Consider the following 17,988-nt stretch of genomic DNA (forward strand, 5'->3'; position numbering starts at 1 on the left):
CAGCAGACACACAGTCCTCCTAATCCAATAACGCGAGGTCAATGATGGATGAAAAGATGAAGCTGGAGGTCAAAAGGCAGCCCACGCGTCCACGCGTAGGCAACAAACCCACAGCCAAACAACCACCTCGCACATTATTGTTCAAGACCAACTTATTTAGCCATATGATCCTGTACAGTCCAGCCAATTTGTCAAAACGAATCAGCTGCGTTATTGTGTTTACGCCTCTAACGGCGCTTACAACGTTATGTAAATATGCATTGCCCAGGCAGTTTTTGAGACGGCCTATTCGTACCATGGCGGACATGTTTAAAGCTAACGGTATTGATCGCTCTCAGCCATCGTCCTGATAATCAAGGCGGTCCGTTGAAGTATTTCATACAAGGTACGTCCTGTTGTGCATTTACTCTCTGGTCTGTTGCATGTTTGAAATTCTTCACATTGCGGTCGATAAAAGACACAGATAGTAGGAGTTTAAAACGGATACACCTAGCTGCCGCCACCTTATAGATAGCCTACATTTTTTTTTCGCTAGAAAAAGGCCAATGATTAAATACTTCTGAAATAAAAATTGAGACAGTTACCGCCGCAAAAAAACGAACATGCGCAGAGAGAAATGGATACAATTTACAATTAAATTACACGAGCAATTTAACCCTTTAGCTTGTAGCTACTTACCAACAATGAGCAGGTTACTTGACACTGTAGGCAACGCCTTTAAGGTATGTGTCCCCCATGTGTTACATAACACTTGACATTTTAATGTTACCGGAGGAAGGGCCATTAAGGGGGCCTCTATCAGTCCTCTCGGTCCTTAGTAGGCTAAACATGGCCTTCAAACATAGACCTGCTCGATGCTGGCTCCTGATGAATGCCATTACACAGCTTTCTTTTTTTAATACATATTCTCTATTGATCAATTGACATAAATTATTAGCTTTGAAGAAAAACGCATGCACTAACAACTTTTCTAATCAAGTGTAATCATAGATGGACGTGTAGATCAATGCCCTTTTACTAAATAATTTGACTTCAATCCGTTTTACATGGTTACTTATTGATGTGTAATTAGTCTCAAGCTGCATATACCTCATATTAACACCCCCCCTCCCCTTCCCTAAGATTTACATACCACCCCTGCTTCTAAAACAATAACAAAACAGCACACACACTCTCACTAACCTATAACAACTTCTAAAAAATATTGTCATATTACACAGTTGTGTTTATTAATCAAATCAGACATACATAGATATATAGGTAACAACTTAATAAAGTTGGCATCTATCTATCTATCTATCTATCTATCTATCTATCTATCTATCTATCTATCTATCTATCTATCTATCTATCTATCTATCTATCTATATATAAGTACAAGGAGGAGAAGAATGAAGCATTATAGTTCCTGTCGACCATACTCACAGGAAGTTGCTACCTCTGCACCTGCTCCACCCCGTTCTGTGCAGATCTACCCACAGTCATAGCGGAAGCAAAGTTTCAGAAGAGAACGTCGGGTGGTGATGGTGTTGGTGGGATAACGTTACTGTGAGCCTTTCTGATACGAGAGTATGTTGTAAATGATTCATTTAAAGAGGTACTCCACTGGCCCCTGGGAGTAAGACTTTAGCTTGGTACATGCAAGTTCCTGGAGTATCCTCAAACAGAGTTTATCAACTGTGAGATAAAGTTTAAGGAATATTGAATCTTGGACGACTGACTATTAAAAATGGGGACAATTCCATATGATGTCAAGAGGCTTTTGAGTGGTAACTATGTTCTCTTTCCTTAAGTGATCCATACATGTCACATCATATCACATGCTCACGTACAGACGCACGACTCTCTCTGAATGTAGTTTGTCAGAATAAAATAGTGAATTTATGCTACTTTCCTTTCCTCTGCATTTTAGCTCAGGCTCATGTGCTTCATAACAGGTTATATTCCTATCAGCCCTCATTATAATATTGCTTTCCATAGATTATCATCTGGCTCAATGGGATCTTGTTACGATGAGCCTTCACAATGCAGCAGCCGGCCATGTATTTGCATTAACAGTCAGGGTAGGGAACCAGCACTCTGAGGGAGCGTTGATGTGAGCTCAGCTGACTAGATGGCCTGTAAGATCACCTCACACGGGCCTTCATCATGTGAATGCCAACACTGTTGTGCTGAGAATAATTAACTTATTAATCACGGGTTAGGGTTAGGGTTAGATATCAGTTAGATATCCATCCATTGAAGCAGCTTTTTTTCTTTCTCAAAGTTTCTTTTAGCAAGGCACAGCAGTCTTACCGCTGACTTTGCACGCTGAAATGCATCTGAAACAAAGTAGTAATCAACAACAACAGCAATAACAATGGTACAGAGGAACAATACAGCTCTAACCATTCATATTTTGAAAGATTCAGAACTTTGTGGTGCCTTTGAGCTTGTCATGTTCCCCATTCCATATAGACGATGTAGAGTGCAGCAAGGATTAGTTATTAACATGAATAATTCACAGAGTCACATTGGAAATGATTAGCCTGCTAATACTAATGCTTACTATGAACTTGCATCTAAACAAGGTGTTTTTTTATATAATATGTTTAGGCCATTTTAAAATGTCACATTCACTGATGAGGCCGCTGCCATTCTCCGGATAACCCTGCCTTTGGTGTGATATTCTCTCATCTCACCAGACTGTGAGATGTTCTTGGATGAGGTCCTGCAGGAAGAGAATCTGAGCAAGAATGCAATAAAGATGAGGAACATCTTGCTGGGCAACTTCACAGTGGTCTATAATCAGTGAGTTTCTTTCTCTTTGAAACACACACACGGCAGCTCAAGTGTGCAACATAGTTTGTTGTCCAGCTAAATTGTGTTTATGTTTTTAAATGGTCGTTTAACCCACTATATCCAAAATACTTTGCATGAAATATACTATATTTGATGGGACCTGAATGCTATTCTTTCCTGTCTGCTAATATTATTATACAGGTTTGAAACAATATCATTTAAAAAGTAAGAAGAGCTCTTGTGTTGATTCGAAAGCCTACCCCGGAAACAAGACTATATACACTCTTGGTAATATACACTTGTGGTTTTAGTGGTGTTTGCTGCAGGAACTGGAACAGTGTTCTGGTTAAATACTTTTTATGATACCGTTATTACTCTAGAATGCTGTTCCTGTTACTATTGAGAGACAACATTGACTTTTTTTGAATACATTTTTGATTTTGCAGAAATCCCCAGGAGTTCAACATCACAGGTAAGTTAATTTACCCCAGGTAATTAAATAAATCATCAATAGATGTCATGTTCTCCCCTCACCCAGATTCCACTGTGTGTGTGTGTGTGTGTGTGTGTGTGTGTGTGTGTGTGTGTGTGTGTGTGTGTGTGTGTGTGTGTGTGTGCCAATCACTGAAGTTGTACTCATATTACGTCAAACAATTGTTTATTTGTGTACTGCTGCCCTGCTCAATGTTATCCATAGTTTTTAACTCACTTCCTCTGTGGCACATCCTGGAAATAATGTGCATACTGTTCTTTGTTCTCAACACACACACACCCTCAGCTGAGCCCAGACAGGAAGACGGTTCTGATGATAACCAGAGTTCCAGTCTGGGACGCTCCGATGACGCGTCAGTGGTCTCCGACTACCAAGATGAAGTATCTCCCCAATGTAAGTCAAATACAGACCCACTAGTGTGTGTGTGTGTGTGTGTGTGTGTGTGTGTGTGTGTGTGTGTGTGTGTGTGTGTGTGTGTGTGTGTCTCTATGTTTGTGTTTCTGTGTGTCTGTGTTTTTTATTGTATTAGGTTAATGGGGATAGTACAATGTGGATGATGCCATCTAGCAGGATTATTGCATCCAACATGAAATGTGTGTGTGTGCGTGTGTGTGTGTGTGTGTCTTTATGTGTCTTTGTGTGGGCCTTTGTGGGAATGGATGAAAATAAACTGTGTGATGGCAAGAAGAAGATGACTACATTTTAATCTATATTTTATGAGAAAGTTGACAGGAAAAATAAGGAAATTGGACCCACGTATATAGTGTGTTTGTGTGTTCGCGTGAGCGTGTCTGTTTGTGTGTGTGTGTGTGTGTGTGTGTGTGTGTGTGTATATAGCGGGTGGGTTTTGTCTGAAATACACCTGAATCCTTTGCAAAGGAACATCAGAGGTTCAACCATCGAGTGGGAGGTGTTAGCTGAAAAATTAAGCTCACTGTCCTCAGGACTAGATGTAGATCTGTTTTGAGAAGGAAGTGTTTCTAGAAAGGAAGTGTACTACATAATATAGGAGAGAGCAAAAAAATGTTTTTTCATGAGAATTTTTGATGCCATATAGGAGAATAACTACAGTCATTCCTTTCCACCACTTTATTTATACTCGGGGCACTTTGACTTGACCATACCGTTATTCTGGACGTTTATATAGCTTTCTTCCTTGGTGGTTTAAAAATAAATAAATAAATAAATAACAGACCAGATTAGATTAGTCAAAACGCTAGACGAATCGGTAGTTACACCCCCGTGACATCAGTGTCCCCTCCCTCCCTCAGCCCACCAGCTAGCGTGTAGTAGCCCTGTAGCTTACATCCTGTGTGTATTAGTATGGTGACCTAGAGCTCCCTCCAGTGGCTGCTACCCGCCCTGCAACTGTACACCCATGATCAACGCGTAGTGGCTGGCTGTGAGGCTGCATGCTGCCCACACAGAGAGGAAGGCTACTAGCTGTAGCTCAGGGCTAATCAAGTGATTGATTGGCCCAAAGCTCCTCTATCCTTTCGCAATCGGGTTTGAAATACAACACTGTACCTGAGGGGCCATGTGTGTTCTGTTCCTCTCTCCCTTTATCAATCTCTCTCTCTATCTCCCCCCCCCCCCCCTCTCTCTCTCTGACTTCCCCCTCCTTCTCTCGTTCTCTCACGCCAGCTCAAACGTTTTGTATTTCTGACTCCAATGCGACAGTTAATGGCTCTGGAAGTGACATGCCGCAGGTGGGCCTGATATCGACCAGTTTGTTTCAGGTGCCCATTTGGACTCAACGCCACCCCAACCACCAACCCACACCCCCTAGGACAGGAATAAAGTCTTTCCTTTTGGGCGGGGGTGGGGGGCCTTGGCTATATTGTTTTCTGAAATGATGGTGGTGATATAAGAGGACGCTGTAGCTCTTAATTCTCGCTTATTCAAAACAGGACTTGATAAAATCTATTGGCCAGATGCCTCGGGAGAGTAACTGCATTGTGATTTATCAATTAGAAATTTGAAAACAACTAGACTTAATTTGTTCAGTGAAGGATATTATCCAGATATACATGTTATATTTCATGTTAGGGGATCATTTCTGCAAATTTTTTTTGCAAAGAAACAAATTACAGTATGATAACCACGTCACTGCTGATGTGGTAGTCATCGAGGCATTCTACTCGGTTGGCTGTTGTTGGAGCGGATGACCTTTCAACTTATCATACAGAAAAGCATTTCAATTTTCTTTCCTGCTGCCTTCTGTTGTTTTACAAATAAGTTGAATTCAATTAGGACAAAAAACCTTTATCCGTCCCGATTTTTCATTTCAAAGTAGTCTTTGGCGACTGGATCGATACGCACGACTTGAAGCGATATAGAAGCTTTACCGCCCGGGTTTCTGGGGGGACCATGACAACGTGGGCGTCAAGCAAGCAGTGTCCTCACCCATAGGGCATCCAGAGTTCAGAGTTCATTCTCTGTTCACCGCAGGTTGGAGGAGAGACGGCGCAACACATTTCTTTGCGAGGCAGTCCGGGGTGTGCTTGGTGGAAATAATGACATGAGCACATAATTAAATCACTGACATTTTACAAGGAACGATTATCTATAAAGGCAGTTGGGCTCTTTTTTCTCTCAAATGTAATTATCTTTGTGAATCTTATTTTTCTTTTTGCCCGTGGAAGTCTTTAGCATTGCTTCGATTTAAAATAATATTGGGGGATAACTTTGTGACTTAGGGGAATTGCTTACGGAGAAATCCAGGGAGTGGAATCTCGCTTTGTCTCTGTTTGTTTCCATTATATATTTGTAATCCAACCTAACTGTACACAAGAGAGACTTTGAGACTGGAGAATATATTATCCATGTTAATTGACTGCCCAGCCTCTCTCTTTCTCTCTCTCGGTCTCTCTCTCTCTTTCTCTCTCTCGGTCTCTCTCTCTCTTTCTCTCCCTCGGTCTCTCTCTCTCTGTCTCTCCCTCGGTCTCTCTCGGCTTCTCTCTTTAAGTGGAAAGTATATGCTTGTGTGTGTATGTAAGAGGGCAAGAGAGAGAGAGGGAGGGAGGCCGAGGAAGAGAGAGGGAGAGAGAAGTACGAATGTGTGAGAGTGAGCGTGAGTGAGTGAGTGTGAATGCGACGGCCGCCTCACACAGAAGGAGCCCTGGCCGTTTCATTAGACGGGGTGGCCTGTTGTCTCCAGCGGCCGGGTGACACCAGATTTGTAATGGCTGACAGCAGCAGATGGAGGCTCCATTGTGAGGCTGGCTGTCTGCATGGTAATGTGAACTTCGTTTCACCCGGCGACCGCGCCGCTGACCTGCCCCGCCGCGCCCAGAGAGCCTCGCCCCGGGGCCGCTCCGCTGCCGGCCTGAGCAGAGGACGGAGCCGGAGGCCTGGGGCACCAGCCCGAGCCACACACACACACACACACTCTCATATATATGTATAAACATATATATGTATGTATATATATATATACACACACACACACATACACACACACACACACACACACACACACACACACACACATACACGCACATGCACACACTCACATTCACGTACATACATTAATTTAATATATATATATACGTACACTCACATACTCATGTATATATATATTTATATATTTTATACACATACAAAGACACTTATTTATATACACAAACACACACTCGCACACACACATATACTCACACAGATATATCAACACATATACACTCACACACACACACACGTACATTCAAGCTGTCTGTGAACAGGAAGTGATCAAAATGGTTTGTTTTGCTTTCTTTCAGGGAAGAGCTGCAGGGTCTTGGTGTGTGTGTGTGTGTTTGTATTTTGTGTGTGTGTGTGTGTGTGGTGGTGTGGGGGGGTGATGTTTGTTGGTAAGGCACACTGATGACTGCGAGGGCCGCAGGCAGAGCATAGAGGAGGGCATGACGCGTGCAGAGGAATGGCGCTTTGGACGGGCCATGTCCGCCGTCTGTGGCCTAAGATTCAGTTTCATACCACATAGCCCCACATTCAGCTCCGGCTGCCGAAACACATCATTCAATTCATGCAAAAAATCTAAATTCCCCCCCCAAAATTTGAAATAATCCGGTCAATAGCGATTGCTCTCCCACCAGGTCCTTCTCCAGCCCCTTTGTGTATGTGTGTGTGTAAGTTGGGTAGCGCTATTGATCCTTGTGATGGATTGCGTTCCTCACGTGGTCGGAGCTATCATTGGATTTGTGTTGGAGGCACCTATGTGCTTTGTTGTGCACCGCTAAATTGGACGAGGCAAGACTGGCTCCTGACAGTGGGGGTAACTATGCCGACACAATTTCCGAAAGCAATTACCGGCAATGGAATGCGACGGGATAACCAATTTAAAGTTGAGCCTCGCCCCGGACCCATTCCTCATTTGAATACGGAGAAGCAATATACAGTAGCGACATTATTACGCGCGGCCAGTAAATAGAATATTAAATCTAAATGTTGTCATTTTTGTTTGAACCCCGCAGCACCTTGGCCTGCTAAATTCTCGGAGGCGTATTGTTAATTTAAAAACTCGATACGTTCCATCCACCGCCAGAGCATTCGCAATAGGGTTAAAAAAATAAATAAAATGGGCGATCGGCTGGTGTGAAATAGAAACAAAAGACAGTGGTCTGGATGGATGTCCCCTCAGTGGGTTAATTAGCAGAGTTTCCCAGCCTTCCTCTGTGGTCGTCATAAGCACTGCTGGCCATATATAGATCACCTTTATAGTGACGGGCCTGTCACTACCCCCAGACCATTACACACAATACCGCCGCAGTTCCCTCTCTCCGCCAGCGGGGAATGTTGTCCGTCCACTCCTGACCCTGCTGACCTCCTGACCCCTTGCCTTGGTCAAACACCAACATGTCTGAACTGGGATAAGTGATGTTTGAATGACTCACCGAAGGCCCATCCGTCATGGGGCGCGGTGGCGTGCTGGAGATCGAGTCTCCCTACTGTACGGCCGCCCGTCCCACTTTTTCTTCCTGGAGAATCATTTCTCAGCCCGGGCTCATTGGCGTATAGATTTCGTGACATTTGGACAGCGGCTGCTGGTACGTGTGGAAAGCAAGGGATATGCTAATGAACCCCTCTTTCTCTTGTTCGCCACCGTCCCTCCTTTTTCCCTCTCTCTCTCTCTCTCTCTCTCTCTCTCTCTCTCTCTCTCTCTCTCTCTCTCTATGTCATTCTTCCCTCTTTCTCATCCACTTTCGGGCGTGTGTATGTGTCTGTGTGTCTGTGTATACATGCATGTGTGTGTGTACGTGTCTGAGTGTGTGTGTGTGTGTGTGCACATGTGTATGTGTGTGTGTGCAGGCTGCATGGCTTCCACTGCTTGCCATCAGGGTTCAAAAGTTCACAGCATTCCCCTAGGGCTACTGTGCTGCTGCAGATGCTGATAGTCTTTTCTCTCTCTACCTCTCTCTTTTATGCTCCGTCTCTCGCCCTCCCGCGCTGCCGCTCGCTTGCTCTCTGTCGCTCTCTCTTCTCTTTCTACTGTTTTCTCTCTTTCTCTTTTGCTTGTTCTCCTTCTTGTTGTCTCATTCTCTCTGGGCTCACTTTCCTCTTTCTCTTTCCATCTTTCTGTCTATCTCTCTCTCTCTCTCTCTCTCTCTCTCTCTCTCTCTCTCTCTAGCGCTCTCTATCACTCTTTTTCAGCTCTCTCTTTCTCTCTCTCTCTCTCTTGTGCTCTGCGCCCTCTCTCGCTCTGTTTACACTATTAATCTTACACACTCTCTCTCTCTCACACACACTCCGTCACCATGCCTGGCAGGAAGAGGGTGGCTTGAAGGAGGATTTGGACGTATTTAACCAAAGGGCATCCATCACTCTCCTATCGGGCTCCACCCCCAGCACCACCAACACCACCACCCCAGGCCTCTCTCTCTCTGTAGCAGCCTCCTCTCTCTGAGTCTTTGATCCCCCCCCCCCCCCCCCCCTTTCCTCATTTGCTTTGTTTTTTTTAATTGTTGCATTGCATATAATTACATCCTCTGGCTTCTCCACCCTCCACCCCCCACCTGGCGTACCATTGCAGCAAATGCGGCTGGGGGTGGTGGTTGTGTTGTTGGCAGGGTGGTGGTGCTAAGGGGTGCTGGCACTACAGGGGGGTGTGTTAGTGGGTGTGCTATTTGGGCTTGTAACGGTGGGGGGGCTTTAGGTTGATGGTGGTGGTGGTATAGGTTGGCGCGGTTGTCATTGGGTGGTCTGATGGTGCTATAGGGTGCTGGTGTTATAGGGGGGTGGTGGGCCAGACGGTAGAGCGGTAGTGGGGATGGTGCTAGGGCATGGTGGCGTGGTAGTGGTGCTCTAGGGCGGGGGTGGGGGTGCTATAGGGTGGTGTGGTGGTTGTGGTGTAATAGGGGGGCGGTGGCGCTGGTGAGTGCGGGCAGAATGCAGAGTGGGAGGCTGGGGGTGGGGAGGGGAGGCTGCTAATCTCCCCAGAGCTGTCAGTGTCACAGACAAATAGCAAAACTATCAGATGCAGTGGGTTCACCCAGAGGTTAGCCTTCCCAGGTACCTCCCGCATTCACTCCCCTCTGCCGCTCGCTCTCCCTCGCTCTCTTCCCCTCCTCTCCCTTTTTCTGTCTCTTACCCTCCCTCTCTGTCTCCCTCGCTCTCTCTCGCTCGCTTTCTTTTACCCTTTTACTTGTTCTGTCTCTCGCTCATTGTCTCTCGCTCATTCTCTCTCTTTAACTGGTTCACTCTCTTGATCATTATCTCTCCTCTCTCTCTCTCTCTCTCTCTTTTACTCGTTCTCTCTCATGCTCATTCTCTCTCTTTAACTTGTCCTCTCTCTCTCTCTTGCTCATTCTCCCTCCTCACTCTCCTTCGCTCCCTCTCTCTCTTACCCTCCCTCTCTCTCTTTTTCTCTTAGTCACTCTCAATATCTCTCTCCCTTCCTCTCCCTCCCTCTCTCCCCTGCGCTCTCTCTCTCTCTACTGCTCCTTCTTTCTCTCGTTCCCTCTCTTCCGCGCCGCCTTGCAAATGAGCGTTTGATTCTGCCCTCCGCTGGACAGCGTTCCTGAGATGAATGAGGTTCTGGTGCCAGGGCCCAGGTGGCCCGCTGGTGTTTTCTCTTAGGGAAATGAATGTCTGTGGGAGAGATGTGTTGGCCCCGTGTAGTGGCGCTGACACCTTGGGGGCCGCGCGGGGCCTCGCTGGGACCCCTGTGTTTAATTGTTTTGGTAATGCTGCGCTTTGGGGGTCATTGACACGCCCTTGTGGAGTTACTGGACGATGATGAGGAGGGTGAGGATCCCCTTCCCGTGCTCGAGTTATTGGCACTCACACAGTGTGTGTGTGTGTGTGTGTGTGTGTGTGTGTGTGTGTGTGTGTGTGTGTGTGTGTGTGTAAAAGCGTGGGTGTGTGTGCAGGTGTGTGTATGTTTGTGTGTGTGTGTACGTTTGTGCATGTCTGTGAATTTGAGTGTGTGTGTGTGTGTGTGACGTGCGGTCGTATGTGAGTGTGTGCATGTGTGTGCATGCGTGTATGTGCATGTACGTGTTTGTGCATGTGTGTGTGTGCCTGTGTGTGTGTATGTATGTGTGTGTTTGTGTGTGTGTGTGCCTGTGTGTTTGTGCATGTGTGTGTGTGTGTGTATGTGGGCCAAGTGGGACAGGGTTGTCCTGATTGAGGGATGCTAATCCACATTGAAGATAGTGACAGCTTCTTTCTTTAGGGGGCTGAAGTTTTATAGGTTGTCTGTTTCAAGGAATTATGTGTTTTAATGTGTTCTACGTATTTTACTTTGCCTTGATGCTCGGGTATCCATGTTCCTCTAGCAAAATTCCAATTTCATGATTTGACATTCGATGATTTCATGATTTATTTTAATTTGGTTTTGAATCGTATTACTAAATTCATATTGTAAATTAAAAATATCTCATTTTTCAAATGCAATAATTAGAGAACAAAAAAATTGCCACAGAACTATTAATTTAGTAACTTGAAATTTATATCTGTCTTAGTATTTTATTATGACACAATACATTCCGGAAATTATCTACTGGTTCATTTCATACGATATTGAATACAAAAAGTAAAGGGCTTATTTTGTTCTCATCTAAAAAGGTTTGTGTCATATTATGTTCACATTTTGTTCATTTTCCTGTTCCTACAAAAAGGCAGACCATTCAATTGTTTTTCATAATTATTTTATCTGGTACCTCCAAAACACCTCTCTGCGTGTAATACGGCAGAATAATGAAAGGCCTTTTGTTAAATATAAATAATACAAACAATATTCACGTGATAAAAAGGAAAGACACAAACATTTAATTTCCATTTATTTTAGAAAGTAACAAAGTTTAATTTGAATGGTCATTATTATTTTATTATTATTATTATTTTTATTACTATTACTATTATTATATTAATTTATATATTGTATACCTTATAGTCAATATTTGTTGAAGAAGAATATAGTAACGAAAAATGATCTATTTAGAATTTAGACAATCCAAAAATATCTATTTGTCCCTTAATTTGTCCTTAAACAAATACATCAAATCATTATTTTATTGTAATAAATAAATACTTGGAAAGTAATGCTTATATTAAAGTGGTCTTTATCATTGGTTGGTTTTCCTGAAATCTGTCTGAAATACAGTGTTTATTTTCAATTAGTTGGCTGATTCCCTATAATAGAGTTATATATGTTTATTTGGGCAGATTTACTCTAATAGCAGGGTTGAGTACGACTTCTCCTAACGCATGCTGCCTGCGAGCAGACTGGTGCTAACACAGCTTCTTTACCCAGAGAAACGTGGTTCATCGGCACAATGCATAACACAAATGAAGCTAAATTGAATATACAAATAGGCCATAAACATGATCTACGCAGTTCAAGAGACTGACTTTGAGCAGAACCGGTGCTCCCGAAGTTGTTTACTTAACATTACCGCTAAAATATTATTAATATTCAGGTAATTTTACGGCAACGCGCTAAACGCATGTTAAGCTCAAAACAAGAGAGTTCTTTAGTGGGTTGTGTTGTCGGCGGCGGCGTCTTCTCCCTGCTGGCTCTTTCACAGCCTCTGTGATCCTCTGTTTTTTATCACAGGCGCAGGAAATTCTCCTGTGGGCCCCAAAACGCCCTGTGTTGGTATTTATATTCCTGGTTCAGTTTTCCGTCTGTGTCAGAGTGGCTGCTGCAAACCATCCCCAGCGATTAGAGGATCATTGTATCTGCAGTTAAGCATTTGAATAGTGGTAGTAAATCTAAGAAAGAGAAGCCCAGGGTTGCCTTCCACGCCGCTTATGGCTGCCCAGAGGGAAGGCTGTGTCACACGGTAAATTTAGCCCCTTAGTCTGCCCCACGCTGGCGGGCCCACGACACACAAGGTGTGGGGGTAGGGAGAAAGGTCTGGAAGGATTTGAGATGTGCTCCGGGGTGGAGGTTGTTGTTGTTGTGGTTTTGCTAAACAATCGAGTCACAGACGACGGTGGAGAATTCAAGCAGAGAACCATCGTTTCTTCAAAGAATTTTGCATTGAAAGCTGATTTTGAGTGTAAATATGTAATAATGATGTAAATCAAGGAAACCTACGGGACATGTCGTAATGGGCAATAAATATGTTTTCATTATAATACATGTCACTGGATCCATTTAGCACTGGCGTTAGAAAATATATGGTACAACATGAATTTATGTGGTAATCTAGTCTAGTTTTCAAGTTAATATTAATTTAATAAAAAATGTAGTTCTCAAAACAATACATCATTTATTGTATCCTTTTTATCATCCTTTTATGTATCTTATTTCGTTATCCGGTTTTCATCCTGTCTTTTGTCTTCATTAAAAAAAAAAATCCTTTCGGTTCAGTTCCTTTTTCTCTCTTCCTGTTTTATTCAAAACCATTACCAACCCTTCAAGCGAAACCTTGTCTCTGTGTTGTTTGTTCTCGAAGATGTTTCGGATTAGGACAGAAAAAGTCAAAAGCTACCTCCAAACCCCGTTGTCTTCAAACAATAAGGAATGCTTTAAAGGAAACCCAATCTGTAATCTGATATAATCCACTATGGGCATGTCTCTTTTTCTTCAGGGCCTACACACGTGTATTTTTAGTCAGAAGGATGGGTGCGTAGTTTCCATGTATCGATGACCAAAGTCCTAATCGAATCAGGCCCTTAACCTCAGTGCCTCTCTGTCTCCCTGTCCTCCCCCTCTGCTGGCCGCCCGGCTGGTGAGACACAAAGTAAAGGCCTCGCGCTCTAATGAGGAGAAATGTATCAATTTAGTCTTGCTTGCGCACAGATGGAGAGCCGGGCCAAGGTGCAGTGAGCTGATCCTTCTTCCTCATCAAGGACGATGTCAGGAGGGCAAGCTCCACCTCGCTCCACCTCACTCCTCTTCAGTCCTCCTCACTCCGCCTCGCTCCACCTCACTCCTCTTCAGTCCTCCTCACTCCGCCTCGCTCCACCTCACTCCTCTTCAGTCCTCCTCACTCCGCCTCGCTCCACCTCACTCCTCTGCAGTCCTCCTCACTCCGCCTCGCTCCACCTCACTCCTCCTCACTCCGCCTCGCTCGACCTCACTCCTCTTCAGTCCTCCTCACTCCGCCTCGCTCCACCTCACTCCTCTGCAGTCCTCCTCACTCCGCCTCGCTCCACCTCACTCCTCCTCACTCCGCCTCGCTCGACCTCACTCCTCTTCAGTCCTCCTCACTCCGCCTCGCTCCACCTCACTCCTCTTCAGTCCTCCTCACTCCGCCTCGCTCCACCTCACTCCTCCTCACTCCGCCTCGCTCCACCTCACTCCCCCTCACTCCTCATCGCTTCTCCTCACTCGTCCTCATTCCTCCTCACTTCTACTCGCTCCTACTTGATCCACCTCACTCCTCCTCACCCCTCCTCGATCCTCATGTCTCCTCGCTCCTCCTCACTCCTCCTCCCTTAAACTCACTCCTCCTCACTCCTCCTCGCTCCTCTTCAATCCTTTTCAATCCTTCTCACTCCTCCTCACTCCTCCTCACTCCCCATCCTCTGCCCGTGCAACCGGCAGCATTCCAACTCAACACCGCCCTCAGGGGGCTGAGCGAGCCTCTCTCTCTCTCGCCCTCTCTCTCACCCTCTCTCTCTGCCTTCTGTTTCACCTCATCAGCAGGGTTCATCCGGGGGTCAAGCCCTGGCCGACCGCCCCCACTCAAACCCTCCCACCCCCACGCCCCCGCCCCACCACCACCAGCTCCCCCGTACCCTGCTGAATCTGCAGCAGGGATGCAGCAAGTACCTCTCACATGAAAGGTGCTGCAAAGGGTCCCCGAGACCCCCCCCCTCGAGAGAGAGAGAGGAGTCCATCACCACTGGAGGGTGGAACACATCCATGTGTCGAGAGGGTGTTCTGTTGATTAGCCCCTGATACAACCCGATCCATTTTGATCCATAAGGTTATTTCCTAGTGCTCCTCTAACTAGGCAACGATGGGACTACATTGCTGTAGAAGTACATTGTACACTACAAGTACATTGTTGTAAATATCATGCTCCAAGTGTTTCCAACATGGAGATTCTTTCCTGATTGAAGAACAAAAATAACCAAAGCGTTCCCTGGGTGTGCTGTGCTCGGTGTTGGCACTTTCGCCTGATCTGCCAGCTAATGCAGTAGCTGAGAGTACTGGCTCTGAAAGCCCCGTGTTCCCCTGCTGGTCTTGGACCGCGTCCCACCAGAACCTCTGGCCCTCTGCTGCTCCTCTTGATGGAGCTCCCACTCTGCTCTTCATGAGTCTTCTGTGCTTTGTTTCTTCCCCTTCTTCGGCGCCACCACCATCATCATCATCATCAGCAACCTACCCTTTTTGTGCATTCAAGATGTTTCCACAACATCTTCATTAGACTACGAGCCAAGTTAGATACTTTCTTTTCCCCCCCCCTACCCCCTCTTATCCTGCAATTTCCCCTTCATTTTGATTCACTCTCTGCTCCCGCGTCTGATTGACTTTCAGTCTAACCAAAGTGGGTTTTAATGAGAGAATACATTAACTCCCTCTGGTCATGCAAACATAAATCAGTTTTTTCCTCCCTTTTTTCCGCGGTATCAACGGCTGAGCTCGTAGCACCACGCTGGGAGAGTGAATAACCAAATGAGAGATTGTAGCCTCGCTGAACCGCTGTCACGGCCAGATGCATTGTTGTGTCTCCTCCACGTAGAGTTTGAAAAACAAGTTCCACGAGGCGGTGTGTCGGAGCGCTGGGACACCGCACAGGTCTGCTGCCGCAGCTTATGAAAGCCCTCCTTTGTTAGGATTCATTAAAAGGCCACTGCTGGTTAATTACTATTGATCACCCAACCACCCTCCCCTACTGCGTTGACTTCAATCCTTTCTTGTTGATGAGCATTAAGTAGGCCTACCTTCACATCAGAATGACGGTGTCTTCAACGGCTAGCCACCTTGATTTAACACGCCTGGGTTGGGATGGCAACGCTCTATCCATCTGCCTCCCAAGTTTTGTAATTGCACTCCGCTATAAGCTAAATAGGTTACGCTGAAATATAAATAAATTGCCGTCAAATTAGCGTCAAAAGCAAAGCTGTGGATGGCACTAATTAAAAAGCAAAAGGGATGAAAATGAAGTTGTGGAATTGCCCTGAATAATTGATAACGCAATTTATGATTTGTATGAAAGAGCGCGGTTTGTCTTCCATTCTGATGAGACGCTAATTAGATGCATTAATGTGTTGCGTGCTCCATGCCCTTACGCCAGAAACTATAAACCAAACCCAAAACACCTCGATGATTGTTGGGTTTTTAACACTCTAAATAATACATGCCGTCCAAAAACATTACCTCGCGATTTCCACTCAGAAATTCTTTAGTCCCAAACAAAGAGATGTTAGCGGGGTGATTTCATTAAAGGAAATGGCTCATCCAAGACCAATCTAGGATCCATTTTTGTGAGGAAGAGGTCTGATAGTGCGGCAGGGATGCGATGCATTTCAGTGTTTAGTTGTGAAAGTTGCTCGCGAAGACGGTGAACTAGTGTACTGGTTTCATTTCACAATCACGCCCAGGGGGGAGGGGGAGGACGGAGCCGTGGTACTCCTTCAACCACGCAGAATATCCAGTTCTCCAGCTCAATATCAGATTTGTATACAAAGAGTCCGATAAGAAAGGTCAAGCCTCACGGTGCGGAGGTGTCAGAACACGCACACACGTGTAATGTTTATTGACTGGGCTCGGTCCGGCCTCTCCGCTGTTGATTCTGGTACCTCGTGGGCTATTAGCAGGGCTCGACCTTTGAGATAAATGAAGAGCGAGGGGAGGCAGACGGATGAGGGGGATTAGAGGGAGGCTGGACGGGTGGAGGAAGCGGGGCCCCGGATGGGGGGGGGGGAGAAACGACATCCATCCACGCATCCGCGGGTGGATGGATGAGGTGGGGGAGTGTAATGACGGAGGTTTGTTATGATGTAGTGATACGGGCTCTCTTTTGACAAAAAAGTCCTTAGCACCTGCGTATTTATAGTGTCACCGGCCGGTCCGTCCACAAAGGCCGGCCGGTGATATGTGAGCTGAGCCTGTGCTGCAAAGGTGTCTTGGGGGCTGTGCCGGCGGGGTGACCCGGTAATCTGTCAGGCCGGCACTGCAGGGTCATCCCATCACTCGCTGGATAGGCTCAGATGCCTACCAGGCCGCATAAATCTCCCCCATGTTGAGTACAGCCACAACAAAACAAGTAAATGGCAGACATCTTTTACACAAAGAAGTTATTTTTTTTGATTTTTAAATGAGGATGGTTATTGAAATAACTTAGGAAGTTGCGATTGGGGTATAGCATGTAACCCTCTTGTGGGGGTGTGAATTGAGTCAGGAAATTGTTTTCACGTTTTTTTAAGGAACGAGGAAGAGGGTGTCATCAGTCAATGCTGGGGGGATTCCCCTGTTTAAACTGTAGGGCCTAGACGCGGCCTGACATGTTTGGTTTTCTTAGCGGTTAAAAAGGTCCCGCTGAAGGGGAATGGATTCCAGGCCCTTTCTTTGTCATCAGTTGTCTGAAGGGGGTGTCACGCTGACTGGTGTAAATGGCCTTTAAATTGTTCCTGTGTTTTAAAGCATGAAGGCGGTGCCTGTTGCCGTTCTTTTGGCTCCTCTCCTTGTAAGGCTAATGTCTCATGTCTGGAGAGGAAGCTCAGCATTGTTTTTCCTACTCCCTACAACGGAAGAGGGCCCTTGTGGCTGGCTGGGGGTCAGCTCTGATGCATGTGCCAGCACTCAGAAGGGTTAACAAAAGAAGCACGGCTAGTACTTAGTGGATGTACACCTGACCCATTATTCCTTTCTTATTGAGCGAATTACTATAAAACCTAATTCATACGAATCATAGAATATTACCATCTTTAACGGAAACCATTTTTTGTTTTTGTCCAATAACAAATCAACGTCTTTCGTCCAATCAAATTCTTCACACAATGCTAACTGCCTTGGCAGGCTTGGTGGATCGTGTGCCATATCTCTGGGCCAGCTAGGTGTGCCAGTGGGTTTCTGCACTGTCACTCTTGCAGCGGGGCTCCGGCAGGCTCCGGGAGAAGGCAGAGGCTGGTTGGTATTCCGGCGGTCACTCCCATTAATAGTGCAGTGTGAGCAGATGTATGGACTGCAGCGCTCAGCAGCACTGTACATGTATCGATCCCAGGCTCAGGCCCGGACACCCAGTGGATTTGATCCATTGCTCAGAAGGCTGCATCATGTTCGTGTGTTTGAGTGTTTGAGTGTGCGCGGGCGTGTG

General features: G+C 45.7%; 1 protein-coding gene across 1 annotated transcript in view; it reads left to right on the forward strand.

The window, feature by feature from the left end:
* The first annotated feature begins 1,520 nt into the window (after positions 1–1,520).
* Positions 1,521–17,988, forward strand: part of skap1 (src kinase associated phosphoprotein 1) — a 36,743-nt gene continuing 20,275 nt past the window's right edge. Inside the window, exons 1-4 of the mRNA XM_079756705.1 lie at positions 1,521–1,769; positions 2,685–2,790; positions 3,228–3,253; positions 3,560–3,667. Of these exons, the coding sequence (XP_079612831.1) occupies positions 1,730–1,769; positions 2,685–2,790; positions 3,228–3,253; positions 3,560–3,667 (280 nt within the window). The 5' untranslated portion in view covers positions 1,521–1,729. The remainder of the gene's footprint in view (positions 1,770–2,684; positions 2,791–3,227; positions 3,254–3,559; positions 3,668–17,988) is intronic.

Source organism: Pollachius pollachius (genome assembly GCF_949987615.1).
Source record: "Pollachius pollachius genome assembly, chromosome: 19".
Classification (NCBI taxonomy): domain Eukaryota; kingdom Metazoa; phylum Chordata; class Actinopteri; order Gadiformes; family Gadidae; genus Pollachius; species Pollachius pollachius.